Here is a 24,227-nt window from a genome sequence, read left to right as displayed (position 1 = left end):
CCGTTTCCACAACCTTGGGTATTCTGCTATAAGGTATAGTCTGTTTCATAAAACTTCAGAATAACTAATCTTAATAAGGGCGCCCCCACTGTCAATTACCAGCGCCCTGCGCCCTTATTAGGTCAAATACGGTATTTACCTTACTATTATTCTGGAACTGGGATCAATTAATTTTCTATTTTACCAGTAAGTTGAATTGAATCTCAGTATCATTATAGCTATAAAATAATAATAATTAATACACAACATATATATCACACTATCTAATTTGTAGAATTACTAATGTGCTTTACATATGTAGCGGGACTGGACTGGGTCGATCATCGGTGATCAGGTAGCTCAATTGGTAGAGCATCCGGCTAGTGTTCGGAGGTCCCGGGTTCGAACCCCGGTCTGGCAGCTACATTTTCTCCTCTCCTGTTACAAAATTGGCACCCAACTAAAATACCCATGGTGGTGGTATAATGGTCTCGTGTGTCTATGAGGGCGAAGACTTGGAAAAAAGGAAGGAGGTGTGTAGCGGGACTGGACTGGGTCGATCATTAGTGACCAGGTAGCTCAATTGGTAGAGCATCCGGCTAGTGTTCAGAGGTCCCGGGTTTGAACCCCGATCTGGCCATACATTTTCTCCTCTCCTGTTACACATATACATGTACATCATTATAATAATACATTTTATTTCAAGTGTTACACAATATACAGAACATATATAACATCATTTTGAGTAATTTGATTATAATATGCATAGGGAATCTGTGAAAGACTCTGAAAAGCAGATAAACTGGAGAGTATGAGCCTCCTTGAATTTTGTCAGGGTTTTCGACTTCCTAGCAATTAGCAGACAGTAAGCTGTTCCACAAAATGGCGGCTACTTTTCCAAATCACTGGTTAGCATAGATCACATTATGAGAGTTAAGAACACATAACGAGGATTCTATAATTATAAACCTAATGAAGCTTTCTTTGTTGTTCTATTAGACCGAACCTTCAATCAGAAATAACTTAAATGAAAACACTATATTAAATATCTCTATTTATAATGTTAGAGAATAATTAATGTTTTCTCTTAGCTAACTTTGTGAGCCAGATTTATGCCATATGTGTACATGTTGCCTATAAATTTGTGCTTGAGTGCATAAACGGAGATTGCTAATACTGTGAAATAGGTAAGCAATTAAAGTTGGGTGGTCATAATGTACAAAAGAAGTGGAGAAACCTTTCTCCTTTTGAAACTTAAGTTTCATTCAGATCACGTATTCAGATTACATTTTCACAAAAACATAAATTTATACAGTACTCTTCATTCTGTATTCTCAGAAATTACTTGTATATCCAGATTTTAATGACAATTATATAGCTACAATAGATAAAAGTGTCATTTGTAGAAAACCCATGTATTGATTTATACTTCATAAGATCTACACTTTGACAGTGTATTGCAGATGCATGTCTTAAAAGATATAGATACAAAAAAAAAGATTAAAAATCCATCAGTGACTTGAATACACATTATCTACCTGTCTCTTTCTGTTGTCACTATAAAAAGATATGCTTGTTAGGAAATCGCTGAGGGATCGTAGGCAGTCGTGCAAGATAACACAAGACAGTGATTTGTTGTGCATGTTTTAAACCTTATGTGTAATTAATTCACACATAACATACACCAGCATCACAAAGCAGTTCTGTAACACCATCCAGCTGGTACACCACAACTAAATTGTCTAACAAAGCAGTTCTGTAACACCATCCAGCTGGTACACCACAACTAAATTGTTTGACAAAGCAGTTCTTTAACACTATCCTGGTACACCACAACTAAATTGTCTGACAAAGTAGTTCTTTAACACTATCCTGGTACACCACAACTAAATTGTCTGACAAAGTAGTTCTTTAACACTATCCTGGTACACCACAACTAAATTGTCTGACAAAGCAGTTCTTTAACACTATCCTGGTACACCACAACTAAATTGTCTGACAAAGCAGTTTTGTAAACAATTCTTGTTATCGCTATTTCTTAGAACGCACTAAAGGGCTTTCTCAAATTTCATATATAGGTTCCCCTTGGTTCCTAGTTATGCATTTTGCATTTTGAGATCAATTGGAAAACAACATGGCCGACAGGCAACCATCTTGGATTTTGACAATTGAAGTTTGTTATCGCTATTTCCCAGAGGGTACTGAAGGGATCTTTCTCAAATTTCATATGTAGGTTCCCCTTGGTTCCTAGTATGCATATTGCATTTTGGGACTAGTCGACTCAGAAAACAACATGGCCGACAGGCAGCAATCTTGGATTTTGTCAATTAATGTTTGTTATCGCTATAATACAGACGGTACTGAAGGAATCTTTTTCAAATTTCATATGTAGGTTCCCTTAGTTCCTCGTATTGAATTTTGGGACCAATCTGAAAACAGCATGGTCAACAGAGTGATTAGTCATTATAATATATCGCTAAATCTCAAATTTCATATATGGGTTCTTTAATTTCCCTTGTTTGAAAAGTACTGGAGGGATGTTTCTCAATTTACACAGATTAGTAAGAGGAAAGGAAAAATAGAGAAAAGATCAATCTGACATGGAACCTATAAAGATCATTCAGTGGTGGGCGCCAAGATCCCTGATCTGGGATCTCTTGTTTTGTAGATAGTAGCTAGTTAATTTTTCTCATACGAATCACCTACATGTGACCTACTTTAAAGGTTGCAGGGTAAATATATTTTCCATTCATAGGTGTTCCTCCCAAGTCCTGATAGTCTCAGGGTCTTGGTGTTTATAATTAATGATTTTTTTTTCTGTCAACAGTTCTTTTCCCTTTTACAATGTCACGGTTGGTCAGTAGATGACCTTGAACCACACATGTAATTATGAAAATATGAAGGACATATATATATATATAATATTCATAAAGTTACCATGTTATAATGTACACCGACTCAAATTCACTTGACAGATAGCTACTTATATTAATCCAGACAGGGTTTCTTATAGAGTGAAAGTCTTTCCTTCAGTCAGCAGTTCTTTTGACCTTTTACAATGGTGGCTTTGTACCCGGTACACATTGTACAAAAAAATCGTGACCATTGATCAGAGGTATTCTAATATTATAGGAGAATGCTTTTAGGGAGGAAATGTATAGTAGATGGATATTGGGTGTATGACGTGGACATGGTGTGGGTGGGTATAAACAGAGCTGATAACAGTACGGACAGGCTTCACACGAACCTAACTGTTTAACAATTAATTGATTATAACTTTTTGACATGAAACTGTTAGGACATGCTGAATCTGTGAAAGCATATATGTTTATGGATTTATATCATAACTGATATTTCATGACAAAAAGAATTGTTTTTTTTTTCTTGAAATAAAAGCAGAATAAATTTTGCTGGTCTCATCATTAAGCTAACCATACATATATAAACAGTCACAGGTTTGTATTAGCATGTCCGTTCAACTGTAGACGGGTGTCTATATATACCTAGTGCTGACGTAAATGACAATTTTTCTTTACTAAGTTTCAAACTGAATTGTTTGCCTGATAATCGTGTACCCAGTGAACATGTTTACCTGTCGTTTTACCTGTTGATTGAAGTGTGTACGGCTGATCAATAGCCGGCACCTAGCTGTTGGTTTGTCAGATGATAATATACGCGTGTATGATAGGATTTTAGGCCCTTTGTAATAGAATATCCTTCGAAGTAGCCCACTGAACAGTGTGTTAACGAGCTTATAGACCGGATTATTACATCACAAAACTATTGGTGGATTTAACATTCATTAAAACTGAAGAACAGGTAATTTCTGACAAACATCTGATAAAATGATAAAATAAGTTCATTGTGGCATACTTTTATACCTTTTAATACAAAATATATGTTTATATATAAAATGATATACATCCATATTGTACAAGTCTTATATATATAGAATGATAGCCATCCATACTGTACAAGTCTTATATATAAAATGATATACATCCATATTGTACAAGTCTAAATATATAATGATATACATCCATATTGTACAAGTCTAAATATATAATGATATACATCCATATGGTACAAGACTTGTATATAAAATGATATACATCCATATGGTACAAGTCTATATATAAAATTATATACTGTACATCCATATGGTACAAGTCTATATATAAAATTATATACATCCATCTGGTACAAGTCTATATATAAAATTATATACTGTACATCCATATGGTACAAGTCTATATATAAAATTATATACATCCATATGGTACAAGTCTATATATAAAATTATATACTGTACATCCATATGGTGCAAGTCTTATATATAGAATTATATACATCCATATGGTACAAGTCTATATTTAAATGATGTATACAAGTCTATATTCAAAATGGTGTATACAAGTCTATGTATAAAATGATAAACAGGTCTATATATAAAATGATATATACAAGTCTATTATATACAAAATGGTTTACATCAGTAAATCTTGTTGGCAATGAACCAGGATATATGTGTTTATAATTAAAGTTATTAATTTATGTTTTGATGTGATCTTTACCAGAAAGTCATAATTATCATGTTACCTTTAATTCAAATCTTACTTGTATTTTAAAGGTTTCTATGATCAACATAATGATTGTGTTGAGCTGAGGAGGTTTTTTTTCCTTTTTTTAATTTTTACCAAATATGGTTTTTATTCAATTGTATGTAACTTTTTTTTCCAGTACATTGTATATCAATATTGTTTACTCTGTAATTTCATTTTATTTTAAAATACAGGAAGGATATTTTCTGCAATAGTTAGCAACAATCACTAGTTTAAAGGAATGAGGACAGCATGTTTGTCACTAAGGTTTATGTTACCAAACATCTTCAGTATCATCTTTAGTATCATCAAATAATCACCAAGTTTTCTGGCCTGTCATACTTTAAACCAGGCCTATATATGACAGGGACAAAAAAATGACAATATTTCTACCTAAGATCTCCACAAACAGGTTTAAAATGTTTGAAGCCTTGGAAACGTTTGACTTCAAGGAAAGGATTAATTGTATAATGCGGTACAGGAATAGCCTATTATCCAGTCTTTTTGATTTCTTGATGAAATCCTGAAATATAGAAAGAAAATTGATGATCAAACTGAACGGACAATTATATCCTTAGTAACTGAGTATGGTAATAGATTGTTTCTATATTTTCTAGAAATATCCATCGCTTCTCTATTACATACAACAGTCATCTTTGAGGCCATTAAAATGTCTTTTTAGATGATGAATTTTACTTTAACTTAAAAGGAAATGTACATGACTCATCATCATTCTGTCAAAAACAGTTTATAAATCACTGGACCTGTATTAGGGTACAGATTTATAAAAGTTCTTCAGTAATTCCTCCTTTGTTGTTTAATGTACAGATTTATAGGATCTATGATCAAAAAATTTTTTTCATGATTTTTGCATGCATAATCTTTTCATATATTTGTCAGACATATTAATTTATCAGGGTGTGTAGGGAATAAGTCCCTGGGTCCACATCAGGAAAAAAACTAAGAAAATAAGGAATCTTATTTAAATGTTGATTGATTGAGATTTACGTGTTTGGTTATTGTCTCGTCTGTGACAAAAAGTCACAAAAATGAGACTACAGTGTTACTGACAGACTACGGTGTTACTGACAGACTACGGTGACAGGGATGGCTGTCGTCATCAAAATTCAAGTTTTACATTTAGATCCCTGCTCAAATACTGGTAGGTAAATCACATAATGGACATTTAAAAAAAAATCATTTATAAAATACATGTATGTATCATCCACAGTTTTGTCATGTGAATCTATGAATTAGGGATCAATGCTGGGATTCTGGTCTTTAAAAGTTTTGTGTCTTAGTTTCACAAAAGTATCAATATTATTTCTACCAAACTTGGAATAAAGTTAATATGTTCAAAAAATATTGATTAAAAAGTTAATATGATTTGAACTCCCATAGACAATGAAGTATCTAGTAATTACTTTCAGTGTACATATGTAGATATATGTTTTCATTCAATCGATATTTAGGAAGGGGTAAAAACTATTTACTAGGACAGAAGATTTTCTGAGAAACTGCAAAAAACTGACCAGTTTGGCATCTATAATAAAAACACAGACATTTTTCAGACAATGAAACCATAAGTTGTTTACACTATCTAGAAGAGGTTGGGCTATCAATTAAATATACCTAAATATAAAATGTATATATGTAGAGGACACTTAATCATAAAATATAAATTCACCTTGCAAGATAAAAACTGTCTTGACTTTGTCCAATGTTCCTAACCAATCTAAATTTTCCCCATAAACTGTATTTTCCTTTCCTATACCTAGATTATAAAATGTCACAATTATGATCAACATCCATTACTTCCTGTGAAATCTGACTGTATATCTTATATGAGCAGTACTAGTGTTATACATATTCATAGGTATATAAAATTTACAATTAAGTTGCAGGAAAACTTACCAGGGGCATTATTATTGCTTTGGGATATGTTTTTGGGCCAATATTTGGGTGAAAATGTTGAAGTATTAAGGGGCATCTAAACAGCAAATCCAGTCAAAACATTGATATTTTACAGGCCTATAAATCCCTATTATGGTGCAATGTCACAGAAGTAACATGATGAACTTTTAGTATGTATCATGGCAAACCCTGGGTCTTGCTGTTGACATGTAATTTGTTAAGCTGTTTGTAAATTTCAACAAAACGACAGTCTCACTCACTAAGAAAAATGCATGTTTCAGGGGGACATAATTAACTCATTTGTATCCCATATATTACACAAACTTGCCATGTCGTTTTTCTCACAAGTGTCTAAAGCACAAAATAGGAGCATTGGTTTGACCAGCTTTGACGTTATTATATGTATAAACGCTGTTTTTATTTTGACCTTGAATTGCAAATGGCGGTCGTGAATGATATCACACAAATATGGCATATGAGGAGGTATTTAAAACATCAAAAATGCTCTTATTAGACAATATAAAGTATTCTTGAAGTGGCAAGAAGACTGCTTTTATGAAAAAATGTTCAACCGTTGACTTTGGGGTAAAATATGCCTATTTCTGAAAAAGGCTGCAAACTCACCATTTTAACAAATTGACATTCAAATGTTCATGTTACTATGATGAGATGTCTTGAAAGTATGATATAGGAGTTTTGTTATTAACTGAAATGCCTCCTTTAAGCCATATTTGTGTAATATTATTCTCAGCTGCCATTTGCATTTCAAGGTCAAAACAAAATAAGTGTTTATACGTACATACAGTAAAATCCGGTCAAACAAATGCTCCTACCCTGTGCTATAGACACTTGTGAACATAACAGCATGGCTATTTTTCAGGTTTGATCATTTGCGTGACTTAGAATTATTCCATGCCAAATCTTACCACAAAGTTACTCTACAGAAGACACTGGTAGCATCTATAGCAATTTATTGGTGATTGTAAGAAGCTATATGTCCAAACAAACATTTTGGTATATTACATGACATTTTTTGTGCAAATCTTAAGGTATTTATTCGTGTTTGAAATTCAACACTATTCTGCTATATAGATGACCCTTAAGAACATAGTGTCTACAGATGTAATATAATATATAGGAATTGAAAATCATAACCACTCTCTTCAAGACCCTGAAATTCTCCCTGACCTAGCATTACCGCTGGGATACAGAGGACTGTTTTATGTACAGGTGTGAGAAGGATGTGATGATTTATAAAGTTCACATCATGTAAACATGTATACTGTATGCCTAAAGTGAAATATTGGGGTATGCTCCAGTTGGTTTACAGACACACTTGACTGAGCAGGAGACACTAGCTTTAGGGATATCTGACCGATCATCAATGAATATATATATATCCACTTAGTCTATCCACCTGGTCAGCATGATTAGTTCAACAGAAAACTAGATGTTAGTTCACGAGAGGAGGTGAAGACTTCTATCCACCTGGTCAGCATGTCTGTTAGAGAAACTAATGATTAGTTCAACAGAAAACTAGATGTTAGTTCACGAGAGGAGGTGAAGACTTCTATCCACCTGGTCAGCATGTCTGTTAGAGAAACTAATGATTAGTTCAACAGAAAACTAGATGTTAGTTCACGAGAGGAGGTGAAGACTTTTATTCCTATATATAAGTCATATATTTTAATTCTTCTTGAAAACTTAAGAAAAAACTTGTTCTTGTGAGTGCTGTAACAGACGACATATTTAAATAAGGAAATTTTATTATCTCACTTGCTAGATGATAATAGTGTGCTGAAAGTTTTATCTATTATGTCCACAGAAACTACCTGTGTACATTTACCTGTCTAGGCTTCTGCTTTTCAATGCAGTAGCTATATGGTGTTTGTCTTGTATATTCATTCATTACGAGTCTATGATATACCTTACTAGTACGTACCACATTGTATATTAACTCATTATGAGTCTATGATATACCTTACTAGTACCACATTGTATATTCACTCATTACGAGTCGATGATATTCACTCATTACGAGTCTATGATATACCTTACTAGTACCACATTGTATATTCACACATTACGAGTCAATGATATTCACTCATTACGAGTCTATGATATACCTTACTAGTACCACATTGTATATTCACACATTACGAGTCAATGATATTCACTCATTACGAGTCTATGATATACCTTACTAGTACCACATTGTATATTCACACATTACGAGTCAATGATATTCACTCATTACGAGTCTATGATATACCTTACTAGTACCACATTGTATATTCACACATTACGAGTCTATAATATGCCTTATAATTACTAGTACCTCATATAGAGCTGCGGGTATCTGTCTGGTTTGTTTACCCTGGTGATATTGTTGTAGGATGGTGATGATGAGGGTGGTGGTCAGCTGCCTGTATCTTTGTCTGCTGACCGCTCACCCACTGACTGCTGAGGAGGAGGAACAGCCACTGGTTGGAGAGCACCTAAACCAGTTCATTATACAGGTAGACAAGCGGGATCTTGAGGATGTGGCCAGGGATTATGGCTTCCATGTGGAGAAAGAGCATCAGGTAGGCAACAAAAAGGAAGGCATTAGAACAACAGAGTGATCTAGATCTGTGTTATATAAAAGTTCTTAATCTAGTAATATAGTAGGGGAGGGGGACAGTAGGTAACATATGTTAGGGGGTAGGGGTGGGAAGGTGGGGGTAATACAGGTATAATAACTATCTATAGTAGGGGATGGTGTAAGTAGGTAACATATGTTAGGGGGTAGGGGTGGGTAGGTGGGGTAATACAGGTATAATAACTATCTATAGTAGGGGAGGGTGACAGTAGGTAACATATGTTAGGGGAAGGTGGGGGTAATACAGGTATAATAACTATCTATAGTAGGAGGGTGACAGTAGGTAACATATGTTAGGGGAAGGTGGGGGTAATACAGGTATAATAACTATCTATAGTAGGGGAGGGAGACAGTAGGTAACATATGTTAGGGGGTAGGGGTGGGTAGGTGGGGTAATACAGGTATAATAACTATCTATAGTAGGGGAGGGGGACAGTAGGTAACATATGTTAGGGGGTAGGGGTGGGTAGGTGGGGGTAATACAGGTATAATAACTATCTATAGTAGGGGAGGGGGACAGTAGGTAACATATGTTAGGGGGTAGGGGTGGGTAGGTGGGGGTAATACAGGTATAATAACTATCTATAGTAGGGGAGGGTGACAGTAGGTAACATATGTTAGGGGGTAGGGGTGGGTAGGTGGGGTAATACAGGTATAATAACTATCTATAGTAGGGGAGGGGGACAGTAGGTAACATATGTTAGGGGGTAGGGGTGGGTAGGTGGGGGTAATACAGGTATAATAACTATCTATAGTAGGGGAGGGGGACAGTAGGTAACATATGTTAGGGGGTAGGGGTGGGTAGGTGGGGGTAATACAGGTATAATAACTATCTATAGTAGGGGAGGGGGACAGTAGGTAACATATGTTAGGGGGTAGGGGTGGGTAGGTGGGGGTAATACAGGTATAATAACTATCTATAGTAGGGGAGGGGGACAGTAGGTAACATATGTTAGGGGGTAGGGGTGGGTAGGTGGGGGTAATACAGGTATAATAACTATCTATAGTAGGGGAGGGTGACAGTAGGTAACATATGTTAGGGGGTAGGGGTGGGTAGGTGGGGTAATACAGGTATAATAACTATCTATAGTAGGGGAGGGTGACAGTAGGTAACATATGTTAGGGGGTAGGGGTGGGTAGGTGGGGGTAATACAGGTATAATAACTATCTATAGTAGGGGAGGGTGACAGTAGGTAACATATGTTAGGGGGTAGGGGTGGGTAGGTGGGGGTAATACAGGTATAATAACTATCTATAGTAGGGGAGGGTGACAGTAGGTAACATATGTTAGGGGGTAGGGGTGGGAAGGTGGGGGTAATACAGGTATAATAACTATCTATAGTAGGGGAGGGTGACAGTAGGTAACATATGTTAGGGGGTAGGGGTGGGAAGGTGGGGGTAATACAGGTATAATAACTATCTATAGTAGGGGAGGGTGACAGTAGGTAACATATGTTAGGGGGTAGGGGTGGGAAGGTGGGGGTAATACAGGTATAATAACTATCTATAGTAGGGGAGGGTGTAGGTAGGTAACATATGTTAGGGGGTAGGGGTGGGTAGGTGGGGGTAATACAGGTATAATAACTATCTGTAGTAGGGAGGGTGTAAGTAGGTAACATATGTTAGGGGGGTGATACACTATGTATGTGGTAGGTAGTGATTTAAAGATGAAGAATTATGAACAATTTGATTCTTACTGCTATAAGATGTACTCCCTATTTTTAGCTGGAGGATATTGGGCTCTACTCACTGGTTCATCCAGAGGTTGCCACTCGATCCAAACGCAGTGCAGATCTTCACCTCAGCAAACTTAAGGATGATCCTCGGGTATGACTACTTACTTATATATTGCCTTGTGACATTGACAAGTTGTCTTTAATGTATGACGTCTAGTTACACTCAATAAATGTATGATGTATAGTTACACACAATAAATGTATGATGTATAGTTACACACAATAAATGTATAATGTATAGATACACTCAATAAATGTATAATGTATAGTTACACTCAATAAATGTATAATGTATAGTTACACTCAATAAATGTATAATGTATAGTTACACTCAATAAATGTATAATGTATAGTTACACTCAATAAATGTATAATGTATAGATACACTCAATAAATGTATAATGTATAGTTACACTCAATAAATGTATGACGTATAGTTACACTCAATAAATGTATGACGTATAGTTACACTCAATAAATATATGATGTATAGTTATACTCAATAAATGTATAATGTATAGTTACACTCAATAAATGTATAATGTATAGTTACACTCAATAAATGTATGACGTATAGTTACACTCAATAAATGTATGACATATAGATACACTCAATAAATGAAGTTTTCCAAAAACATGCAGTAGATACAAGTTTTGAATGTCTGTGGTAGGTAGTGATACACTATGTCTTTGATAGGTAGTGATACACTATGTCTGTGGTAGGTAGTGATACACTATGTCTGTGGTAGGTAGTGATACACTATGTCTGTGGTAGGTAGTGATACACTATGTCTGTGGTAGGTAGTGATACACTATGTCTGTGGTAGGTAGTGATACACTATGTCTGTGGTAGGTAGTGATACACTATGTCTGTTGTAGGTAGTGATACACTGTATCTGTTGTAGGTAGTGATACACTATGTCTGTGGTAGGTAGTGATACACTATGTCTGTGGTAGGTAGTGATACACTATGTCTGTGGTAGGTAGTGATACACTATGTCTGTGGTAGGTAGTGATACACTATGTCTGTGGTAGGTAGTGATACACTATGTCTGTGGTAGGTAGTGATACACTATGTCTGTGGTAGGTAGTGATACACTATGTCTGTGGTAGGTAGTGATACACTATGTCTGTGGTAGGTAGTGATACACTATGTCTGTGGTAGGTAGATACACTATGTCTGTGGTAGGTAGTGATACACCATGTCTGTGGTAGGTAGTGATACACTATGTCTGTGGTAGTGATACACTATGTCTGTGGTAGGTAGTGATACACTATGTCTGTGGTAGGTAGAGATACACTATGTCTGTGGTAGGTAGTGATACACCATGTCTGTGGTAGGTAGTGATATACCATGTCTGTGGTAGGTAGTGATACACTATGTCTGTGGTAGGTAGTGATACACTATGTCTGTGGTAGGTAGTGATACACTATGTCTGTGGTAGGTAGTGATACACTATGTCTGGGTAGGTAGTGATACACTATGTCTGTGGTAGGTAGTGATACACTATGTCTGTGGTAGGTAGTGATACACTATGTCTGTGGTAGGTAGTGATACACTATGTCTGTGGTAGGTAGTGATACACTATGTCTGTGGTAGGTAGTGATACACTATGTCTGTGGTAGGTAGTGATACACTATGTCTGTGGTAGTGATACACTATGTCTGTGGTTGGTAGTGATACACTATGTCTGTGGTAGGTAGTGATACACTATGTCTGTGGTAGGTAGTGATACACTATGTCTGTGGTAGGTAGTGATACACTATGTCTGTGGTAGGTAGTGATACACTATGTCTGTGGTAGGTAGTGATACACTATGTCTGTGGTAGGTAGTGATACACTATGTCTGTGGTAGGTAGTGATACACTATGTCTGTGGTAGGTAGTGATACACTATGTCTGTGGTAGGTAGTGATACACTATGTCTGTGGTAGGTAGTGATACACTATGTCTGTGGTAGGTAGTGATACACTATGTCTGTGGTAGGTAGTGATACACTATGTCTGTGGTAGGTAGTGATACACCATGTCTGTGGTAGGTAGTGATACACTATGTCTGTGGTAGGTAGTGATACACTATGTCTGTGGTAGGTAGTGATACACTATGTCTGTGGTAGGTAGTGATACACTATGTCTGTGGTAGGTAGTGATACACTATGTCTGTGGTAGGTAGTGATACACTATGTCTGTGGTAGGTAGTGATACACTATGTCTGTGGTAGGTAGTGATACACTATGTCTGTGGTAGGTAGTGATACACTATGTCTGTGGTAGGTAGTGATACACTATGTCTGTGGTAGGTAGTGATACACTATGTCTGTGGTAGGTAGTGATACACTATGTCTGTGGTAGGTAGTGATACACTATGTCTGTGGTAGGTAGTGATACACTATGTCTGTGGTAGGTAGTGATACACTATGTCTGTGGTAGGTAGTGATACACTATGTCTGTGGTAGGTAGTGATACACTATGTCTGTGGTAGGTAGTGATACACTATGTCTGTGGTAGGTAGTGATACACTATGTCTGTGGTAGGTAGTGATACACTATGTCTGTGGTAGGTAGTGATACACTATGTCTGTGGTAGGTAGTGATACACTATGTCTGTGGTAGGTAGTGATACACTATGTCTGTGGTAGGTAGTGATACACTATGTCTGTGGTAGGTAGTGATACACTATGTCTGTGGTAGGTAGTGATACACTATGTCTGTGGTAGGTAGTGATACACTATGTCTGTGGTAGGTAGTGATACACTATGTCTGTGGTAGGTAGTGATACACTATGTATGTGGTAGGTAGTGATACACTATGTCTGTGTTACGTAGTGATACACTATGTCTGTGGTAGGTAGTGATACACTATGTCTGTAGTAGGTAGTGATACACTATGTCTGTAGTAGGTAGTGATACACTATGTCTGTAGTAGGTAGTGATACACTATGTCTGTGGTAGGTAGTGATACACTATGTCTGTGGTAGGTAGTGATACACTATGTCTGTGGTTGATAGTGATACACTATGTCTGTGGTAGGTAATTATACACTATGTCTGTGGTAGGTAGTGATACACTATGTCTGTGGTAGATAGTGATACACTATGTCTGTGGTAGGTAGTGATACACTATGTCTGTGATAGGTAGTGATACACCATGTCTGTGGTAGGTAGTGATACACTATGTCTGTGGTAGGTAGTGATACACTATGTCTGTGGTAGGTAGTGATACACTATGTCTGTGGTAGGTAGTGATACACTATGTCTGTGGTAGGTAGTGATACATTATGTCTGTGGTAGGTAGTGATACACTATGTCTGTGGTAGGTAGTGATACACTATGTCTGTGGTAGGTAGTGATACACTATGTCTGTGGTAGGTAGTGATACACTATGTCTGTGGTAGGTAGTGATACACTATGTCTGTGGTAGGTAGTGATACACTATGTCTGTGGTAGGTAGTGATACACCATGTCTGTGTTACGTAGTGATACACTATGTCTGTGGTAGGTAGTGATACACTATGTCTGTGGTAGGTAGTGATACACTATGTCTGTGGTAGTGATACACTGTGTCTGTGGTAGGTAGTGATACACCATGTCTGTGGTAGTGATACACTATGTCTGTGGTAGGTAGTGATACACTATGTCTGTGGTAGGTAGTGATACACTATGTCTGGTAGGTAGTGATACACCATGTCTGTGGTAGGTAGTGATACACCATGTCTGTGGTAGGTAGTGATACACTATGTCTGGTAGGTAGTGATACACCATGTCTGTGGTAGGTAGTGATACACCATGTCTGTGTGGTAGGTAGTGATACACTATGTCTGTGGTAGGTAGTGATACACCATGTCTGTGGTAGGTAGTGATACACCATGTCTGTGGTAGGTAGTGATACACTATTTCTATGGTAGGTAGTGATACACTCTATCACTAATCCATCCCTCTATTATGTACTTAATAGGTGAGAGAAATCACTCAACTCAAAGTGTTGGACCGAGTGAAAAGGGAGATGATTTATGACAAACAGATTGAGTTTCCAGTGAGGAATATTAATCCTTCAGAGTTTTATCGTGTTGACAAGAGTCATTTTTCTCTACGAGGAATGCCAAATCCAGACTGTCATGATGACTTCCACATGGAATTTAACGACAAATTCTATGATGATTCCTGGTTTATTGTAAGTATTTGCATTGAATGCTTAGAAATATACGTTCTTCGTCATAGGTGATATATTTCTTCAATGTATGTAGTTAATTAGCTGTTTGATAATTAAATTCTAATTGTAACATGTCGGGTATTTTCAGTCCAATGAAGGACAGACAGGAGGAAAATGTGGTATAGATCTTCGTGTGAACAAGGCATGGCGAGGAGACTTTTCTGGCCGTGGTATCAGGGTGGTCGTCCTGGACGATGGCCTTGACCATAGTCATCCTGATCTCCGTGGTAATTATGTAAGTAATCATATGATCATAACTTACTGGTTTCTTGGTACACATACCAAATGTGATGGAAAGCAGCTGATGTTTCATACTGAATTTTTCGGTGATATAAATTCTATGAATTAGCTTGTGATTATATACCTGTAGTGAATCATATACCTGTAACTTAATGTATTATGTACCTGTAATGTAGTTATATACCTGTATTGTATTATATACCTGTATTGTATTATATACCTGTATTGTATTATATACCTGTAGTGAATCATATACCTGTAACGTAATGTATTATGTACCTGTAATGTAGTTATATACCTGTATTGTATTATATACCTGTAATGTAGTTATATACCTGTATTGTATTATATACCTGTAGTGAATCATATACCTGTATTGTATTATATACCTGTATTGTATTATATGCCTGTATTGTATTATATACCTGTATTGTATTATATACCTGTATTGTATTATATACCTGTAATGTATTATATACCTGTAATGTATTATATACCTGTATTGTAATTATATACCTGTAATGTATTATATACCTGTATTGTATTATATACCTGTAATGTATTATATACCTGTATTGTATTATATACCTGTTAACATCTCCCACAATTGTCTTCTCTCTAGTCCATTGTTTCCCTATACAAACAAACCAATATTCTGTTCCTCTGTCTGTTTAGGACTCTGAGATCAGTGCTGACTTTAACGACAATGATTCTGATCCTAAACCGGACCTTACCAACCCTGACAACAGGTAAGTACCAGTAACAATGACTTATCCCTGTTGTAGGGGACTGTTTATCTATAACAGATGATGCCGGTTGAATGTGTCAGTGCCATGGACATGTTTTCAATATTTGTTACACAACCTGTAGTTATTGATAGTGTGGTTTACTTAGTAGTAATAATTGTTTATCACATATAACAATACGCTAGACTGTCTATCACATATAACAATACACTAGACTGTCTATCACATATAACAATACATTTGACTGTCTATCACATATAACAATACACTATACTGACAGACCTGTCAAGTTCTCATGAACAAAATGCAGGTCATTACTCAAAAAAATGCAGGTCATAGCACTCCAATGCAGGTCATTGCGCGTAACGGCATTTCACTTGAAATAAAAACAATAAAACTGAAAAAATTTATCAACATGTGTCATTTAGTAACTGTCTATCACATATAACAATACACTAGACTGTCTATCACATATAACAATACACTAGACTGTCTATCACATATAACAATACACTAGACTGTCTATCACATATAACAATACACTAGACTGTCTATCACATATAACAATACACTAGACTGGCTATCACATATAACAATACACTAGACTGTCTATCACATATAACAATACACTAGACTGGCTATCACATATAACAATACATTTGACTGTCTATCACATATAACAATACACTAGACTGTCTATCACATATAACAATACACTAGACTGGCTATCACATATAACAATACACTAGACTGTCTATCACATATAACAATACACTAGACTGTCCAGTAGTCATTGTCTATCACATATAACAATACACTAGACTGTCTATCACATATAACAATACACTAGACTGTCTATCACATATAACAATACACTAGGCTGTCTATCACATATAGCAATACACTAGACTGTCTATCACATATAACAATACACTAGACTGTCTAGTAATCATTGTCTATCACATATAACAATACACTTGACTGTCTATCACATATAACAATACACTAGACTGTCTATCACATATAACAATACACTAGACTGTCTATCACATATAATACTGTGTATCACATATAACAATACACTAGACTGTGTATCACATATAACAATACACTAGACTGTGTATCACATATAACAATACACTAGACTGTCTATCACATATAACTATACACTAGACTGTCTATCACATATAACAATACACTAGACTGTCTATCACATATAACAATACACTAGACTGTCTATCACATATAATACTGTGTATCACATATAACAATACACTAGACTGTGTATCACATATAACAATACACTAGACTGTCTATCACATATAACAATACACTAGACTGGCCAGTAATCATTGCCTATCATATATAACAATACACTAGACTGTCTATCACATATAACAATACACTAGACTGTCCGGTAGTCATTGTCTATCACTTTGATATTCACTATGTTGTATTGATGATCTGTACTTTGTTTTGGTTTAAATGCTAACCAGTGAGGACCCTCAGGTAACTATGTGGTGTATGTTGTATTGATGATCTGTACTTTGTGTTGGTTTAAATGCTAACCAGTGAGGACCCTCAGGTAACTATGTGGTGTATGTTGGTTTGTTGACCTCCTAGTATACAGCGGAGGACATCTCATTGAGACTAATGCATGACTGGCATGTTATAAAGTTTTCTTTATTTGTGGTATTTGTTGTTTTTGTCTTGCCTCCAATAAAGCTGCGAAGTGAGACAATTACCTGGTGTTACATTTCTGGTAGCGCTGCGGTATCAACATTTCAATTTAAAAGTTTGGCATTTAGTTCTGTTGCTCAAAAGTATAGTATATATATTTGTATACATGGTGATTCCATACTTTTAAATAATGAACCCAAAAAGACGAGAATTAAAGTCGCTAATTTGCATGCATTTATTTCGTCTTTTTGCGCATGATGTTTCGTCTTTTTGTTCCGAAAAGACTACATTTAAGTTTTGTTAATTTTCGAAAGGACCAGAATTAAGATATTTGATTTTCATCTTTTCGGGACGAAAAGACGAAAGGACGAAATGGCACAAATCAGCCATCGTAAGTTTGTTAGACTTATGAATAAAATAGAAGACATTGAACACCATGCACATATGAATTGAAATTGGCTGGTTTTTTTAAACAATATGTATACAACAACTCTCTATAAATGTATTTACATGTATATAAAATTTTCTAGTGAACTTTTTTTGAGAAACTTAACGAGTCTAATATTGGGTTACTAAAATGTCACTCCCAAAATGTCTTACAGATCAACTTTCTATGAACATACAGATACAATACTTTCATGTGAAATTGTCTTGAGAACTAGGAGATAAATCAAGGTTAAGTACACAAAAAAACAACAATCTACAACTTAGTGGATATTGTAGATAGGTAATAGGTGGACCATGTAGGGGAGGTGGTGGGAAAAGAATTTAACTTCCAATATCCACATTTGAACAGGTACTATGAATTATAAGATATGGTATAAAACTCCTCTGGGACAGTGTCCACTTTGTTATGTAGTGTGCTTAAAATAGCTACAAATTAAAGTATCTCTAAACTCGTTCACCTCCTCTTAATGGTCAGCATAAACTCATCTATAACGATATAATATTATCATTCATTCATTGATTAATGTTTTATCAAAATAAACACAAAAATAAATACAACATTTTTGGAACATTCATGATTTATATTAAGCAGTATATATAATGTTTAATTTGTATTCATATGTATTACAGTATATTCTGAACATGAATCTGGTGACCATTGTGACTCAATGTACTGACCCTTAAACTCTTCACCATTCTATCAGGATTGGAGATTATTGAAAACAGTAAAAACACAAAAATTTTCTAAACAGAATATATTTATAAGAGAAAATGTTTATATTGTATTTTACAACCTTAAAGAATATCTGATGAAATGTTAAACTGCTGTACATTAAGTGACTATAAGGAAGGTGACAAGTTGTGAATGACAGCATATAATTGTTTGTGTTCCCATTTTCTATTTAAGTTTATCATGGTTGTTTCTATCTGATTACAGCCATGGCACCCGATGTGCAGGAGAAATAGCAGGTGCTGCCAACAATGGTGTCTGTTCTGTAGGAATAGCCTACAACTGTAAAATTGGAGGTATGTAGCTATACATTATATATAGTCTGTAGAGGTAACTATACATAATATATAGTCTATAGAGGTAACTATACATAATATATAGTCTATAGAGTAACTATACATAATATATAGTATATAGAGGTAACTATACATAATATATAGTGTATAGAGGTAACTATACAAAATATATAGTCTATAGAGTTAACTATACATAATATATATAGTGTAAAGAGGTAACTATACATAATATATAGTCTATAGAGGTAACTATACATAATATATAGTATATAGAGGTAACTATTACATAATATATAGTCTATAGAGGTAACTATACATAATATATAGTCTATAGAGGTAACTATACATAATATATAGTCTATAGAGGTAACTATACATAATATATAGTCTATAGAGGTAACTATACATAATATATAGTCTATACAGGTAACTATACATTATATATAGTATATAGAGGTAACTATACATAATATATAGTATATAGAGGTAACTATACAATATATATAGTATATAGAGGTAACTATACATAATATATAGTATATAGAGGTAACTATACATAATATATAGTATATAGAGGTAACTATACAATATATATAGTCTATATAGGTAACTATACATAATATATAGTATATAGAGGTAACTATACATAATATATAGTATATAGAGGTAACTATACATAATATATAGTATATAGAGGTAACTATACAATATATATAGTCTATATAGGTAACTATACATAATATATAGTCTATAGAGGTAACTATACATAATATATAGTCTATAGAGGTAACTATACATAATATATAGTCTATAGAGGTAACTATACATAATATATAGTATATAGAGGTAACTATACATAATATATAGTATATAGTGGTAACTATACATTATATATAGTATATAGACGTTATGTATGTAATATGTGTACAGTGTTATCAGTCTATAGGGGTTATGTATGTAATATGTTATATACTTCAGGTGTCCGAATACTGGATGGCATTGTTACTGATGTATTGGAAGCTAGAGCGATCAAGCACAAACTTTCAACCGTTGACATATACAGTGCCTCCTGGGGACCCCGAGACGACGGTATGACCATGGAAGGACCCAGCCTGGCCTCCAGGAAGGCACTGGCTATGGGAGTGGAACAGGTACTCCATCATCTGTATGACTAGTTGTCCCTGGCCTAGTTACTATAGATGTGCTTATTGTTGTGACTTAATTGTTAGGAAATCATAAAATCTTGACACACAAGTACAATGATGAATTGGTAAACAACACAATGATGAATTGGTAAACAACACTATGATGAATTGGTAAACAACACTATGATGAATTGGTAAACATCAACACAATGATGAATTGGTATACATCAACACAATGATGAATTGGAAAACAACACAATGATGAATTGGTAAACACAATGATGAATTGGTATACATCCACACAATGATGAACTGGTATACATCAACACAGTGATGAATTGGTATACATCAACACAATGATGAATTGGTATACATCAACACAGTGATGAATCAGTATACATCAACACAATGATGAATTGGTAAACATCAACACAATGATGAATTGGTATACATCAACAGAGTGATGAATTGGTATACATCAACACAATGATGAATTGGTAAACAACACTATGATGAATTGGTAAACAACACTATGATGAATTGGTATACATTAACACAATGATGAATTGTTTATACATCAACACAATGATGAATTGGTAAACAACACAATGATGAATTGGTATACATCAACACAGTGATGAATTGGTATACATCAGTACAATGATGAATTGGTATACATCAACACAATGATGAATTGGTATACATCAACACAATGATGAATTGGTTATACATCAACACTATGATGAATTGGTATACATCAACACAATGATGAATTGGTAAACAACACAATGATGAATTGGTATACATCAACACAATGATGAATTGGTAAACAACACAATGATGAATTGGTATACATCAACACAATGCTGAATTGGTTATACATCAACACAATGATGAATTGGTATACATCAACACAATGATGAATTTGTATACATCAACACAATGATGAATTGGTATACATCAACAGAGTGATGAATTTGTATACATCAACATAATGATGAATTGGTAAACAACACAATGATGAATTTGTTATACATCAACACAGTGATGAATTGGTAAACAACACAATGATAAATTGGTAAACAACACAATGATGAATTGGTATACATCAACACAATGATGAATTGGTAAACAACAACACAATGATGAATTGGTATACATCAACACAATGATGAATTGGTAAACATCAACACAATGATGAATTGGTATACATCAACACAATGATGAATTGGTAAACATCAACACTATGATGAATTGGTATACATCAACACAATGATGAATTGGTAAACAACACAATGATGAATTGGTAAACAACACAATGATGAATTGGTATACATCAGTACAATGATGAATCGGTATACATCAACAGAGTGATGAATTGGTATACATCAACACAATGATGAATTGGTATACATCAACACAATGATGAATTGGTAAACATCAACACAATGATGAATTGGTATACATCAACACAATGATGAATTGGTAAACAACACAATGATGAATTGGTATACATCAACACAATGATGAATTGGTATGCATCAACACAACGATGAATTGGTATACAACAACACAATGATGAATTGGTATACATCAACACAGTGATGAATTGGTATACATCAACACAATGATGAATTGGTATACATCAACACTATGATGAATTGGTATACATCAACACAATGATGAATTGGTATACATCAACACTATGATGAATTGGTATACATCAACACAATGATGAATTGGTATGCATCAACACAACGGTGAATTGGTATACACACATTTGCTGTTGATATAGTGTGATAACGATATAATATTTAAACATTGTTTTTTGTACAGTAAATGTGAAAATAGAATTACCCCTAAAATATGTGCATATGTACATTGTTGTGTGTCAGGGTCGTAACGGGAAGGGCTCGTTGTATGTCTGGGCCACTGGTAATGGTGGTATAAATGATGACTGTTGTGGAGCCGATGGCTACGTTGGGGCGAGGGAGACCATATCTATCGGGAGTATCAATGACCAAGGGATGCGGCCATGTTTTATGGAAATCTGCAGCTCCACCATGGCAACAGTCCCCAGTGGTGGGGATTCATGCAATACATTCGGAAAAGGGAACAAACCTCGAATACGCGTGGTAAGTAGATAAAGTCACTTGTTTTTATAATAAAATAAAAGAAAAGTTGATCTGCTCAATGCCTGCCTTATTCATTTTCAAAAGAATTCAATGTTGGTGCCAATGTTATTTGATCTGCCCAAATGTTGGAAAATTGTTCCATATTTTAACTAAATGTATGGGAAAATACCGGTAGATCTGCTTTGCTGTGGTTTTTAGGAGTGTCCTCTTCTCTATGGACCTTGTTGCTCTCCATTTGAAAAAAAATCCCTGCCATACTATCACAGATTTTGTTATTTTAAATAATTCTGTCATGTCTTCCGTCCGCTGAAGGTCAGTGTTAGTAATCTAAGCCTTTATGGCCTACCTGAGTTTGCCTCCAGGTAACATATCCTTTATCTACTTTTTCAGGTAACTACAGATGTCCATGGAGGATGTACTCTCAATTTTGAGGGCACCTCCAGTGCTGCACCTATGGCTGCTGGGGTGTTTGCGGTGGTTCTAGAAGTAAAGTAAGTACAGGTTGTTAAATAGGTCTATGGAGGTCTAGGAAAGTACAGACTGTGGTAGGTCTATGGAGGTCCATGTTAGTACAGACTGTAGTAGGTCTATGGAGGTCTAGGAAAGTACAGACTGTGGTAGGTCTATGGAGGTCCATGTTAGTACAGACTGTAGTAGGTCTATGGAGGTCCATGTTAGACTGAGGTAGGTCTATAGAGGTCCAGGTTAGTACAGACTGTAGTAGGTCTATAGAGGTCCATGTTAGACTGTAGTAGGTCTATCGAGGTCCATGTTAGTATAGACTGTAGTAGGTCTATGGAGGTCCAGGTTAGTACAGACTGTGGTAGGTCTATGGAGGTCCATGTTAGTACAGACTGTAGTAAGTCTATGGAGGTCCATGTTAGTACAGACTGTGGTAGGTATATGGAGGTCCATGTTAGTACAGACTGTGGTAGGTCTATGGATGTCAAGGTTAGTACAGACTGTGGTAGGTCTATGGAGGTCCATGTTAGTACAGACTGTAGTAGGTCTATGGAGGTCCATGTTAGTACAGACTGTAGTAGGTCTATGGAGGTCCATGTTAGTACAGACTGTGGTAGGTCTATGGAGGTCCATGTTAGTACAGACTGTAGTAGGTCTATGGAGGTCCATGTTAGTACAGACTGTAGTAGGTCTATGGAGGTCCAGGTTAGTACAGACTGTAGTAGGTCTATGGAGGTCCATGTTAGTACAGACTGTAGTAAGTCTATGGAGGTCCATGTTAGTACAGACTGTGGTAGGTATATGGAGGTCCATGTTAGTACAGACTGTGGTAGGTCTATGGATGTCCAGGTTAGTACAGACTGTGGTAGGTCTATGGAGGTCCATGTTAGTACAGACTGTAGTAGGTCTATGGAGGTCCATGTTAGTACAGACTGTAGTAGGTCTATGGAGGTCCATGTTAGTACAGACTGTGGTAGGTCTATGGAGGTCCATGTTAGTACAGACTGTAGTAGGTCTATGGAGGTCCATGTTAGTACAGACTGTAGTAGGTCTATGGAGGTCCAGGTTAGTACAGACTGTAGTAGGTCTATGGAGGTCTAGGAAAGTACAGATTGTAGTAGGTCTATGGAGGTCCATGTTAGTACAGACTGTAGTAGGTCTATGGAGGTCCATGTTAGTACAGACTGTAGTAGGTCTATTGAGGTCCATGTTAGTACAGACTGTAGTAGGTCTATGGAGGTCCATGTTAGTACAGACTGTAGTAGGTCTA

General features: G+C 35.6%; 1 protein-coding gene across 4 annotated transcripts in view; it reads left to right on the top strand.

The window, feature by feature from the left end:
- Positions 1 to 425: 425 nt before the first annotated feature.
- LOC117328224 (neuroendocrine convertase 2-like) overlaps positions 426 to 24,227 on the top strand; it is a 32,389-nt gene continuing 8,587 nt past the window's right edge. Inside the window, exons 1-10 of one of the 4 annotated variants that reach the window (XM_033885672.1) lie at positions 426 to 553; positions 8,890 to 9,079; positions 10,861 to 10,962; positions 14,822 to 15,037; positions 15,165 to 15,311; positions 15,992 to 16,065; positions 19,127 to 19,215; positions 20,194 to 20,366; positions 22,256 to 22,495; positions 22,886 to 22,986. In XM_033885672.1, the coding sequence (XP_033741563.1) occupies positions 465 to 553; positions 8,890 to 9,079; positions 10,861 to 10,962; positions 14,822 to 15,037; positions 15,165 to 15,311; positions 15,992 to 16,065; positions 19,127 to 19,215; positions 20,194 to 20,366; positions 22,256 to 22,495; positions 22,886 to 22,986 (1,421 nt within the window). In that variant the 5' untranslated portion in view covers positions 426 to 464. Of the gene's footprint in view, positions 554 to 3,540; positions 3,799 to 7,966; positions 8,076 to 8,109; positions 8,127 to 8,889; positions 9,080 to 10,860; positions 10,963 to 14,821; positions 15,038 to 15,164; positions 15,312 to 15,991; positions 16,066 to 19,126; positions 19,216 to 20,193; positions 20,367 to 22,255; positions 22,496 to 22,885; positions 22,987 to 24,227 lie in introns of those variants that run through there. The other 3 variants (XM_033885674.1, XM_033885675.1, XM_033885673.1) reach the window with 3 other exon arrangements.

The sequence above is a fragment of the Pecten maximus genome, chromosome 5, assembly GCF_902652985.1.
Source record: "Pecten maximus chromosome 5, xPecMax1.1, whole genome shotgun sequence".
NCBI lineage: Eukaryota > Metazoa > Mollusca > Bivalvia > Pectinida > Pectinidae > Pecten > Pecten maximus.
This window is presented reverse-complemented; position numbering and strand designations above follow the sequence as displayed.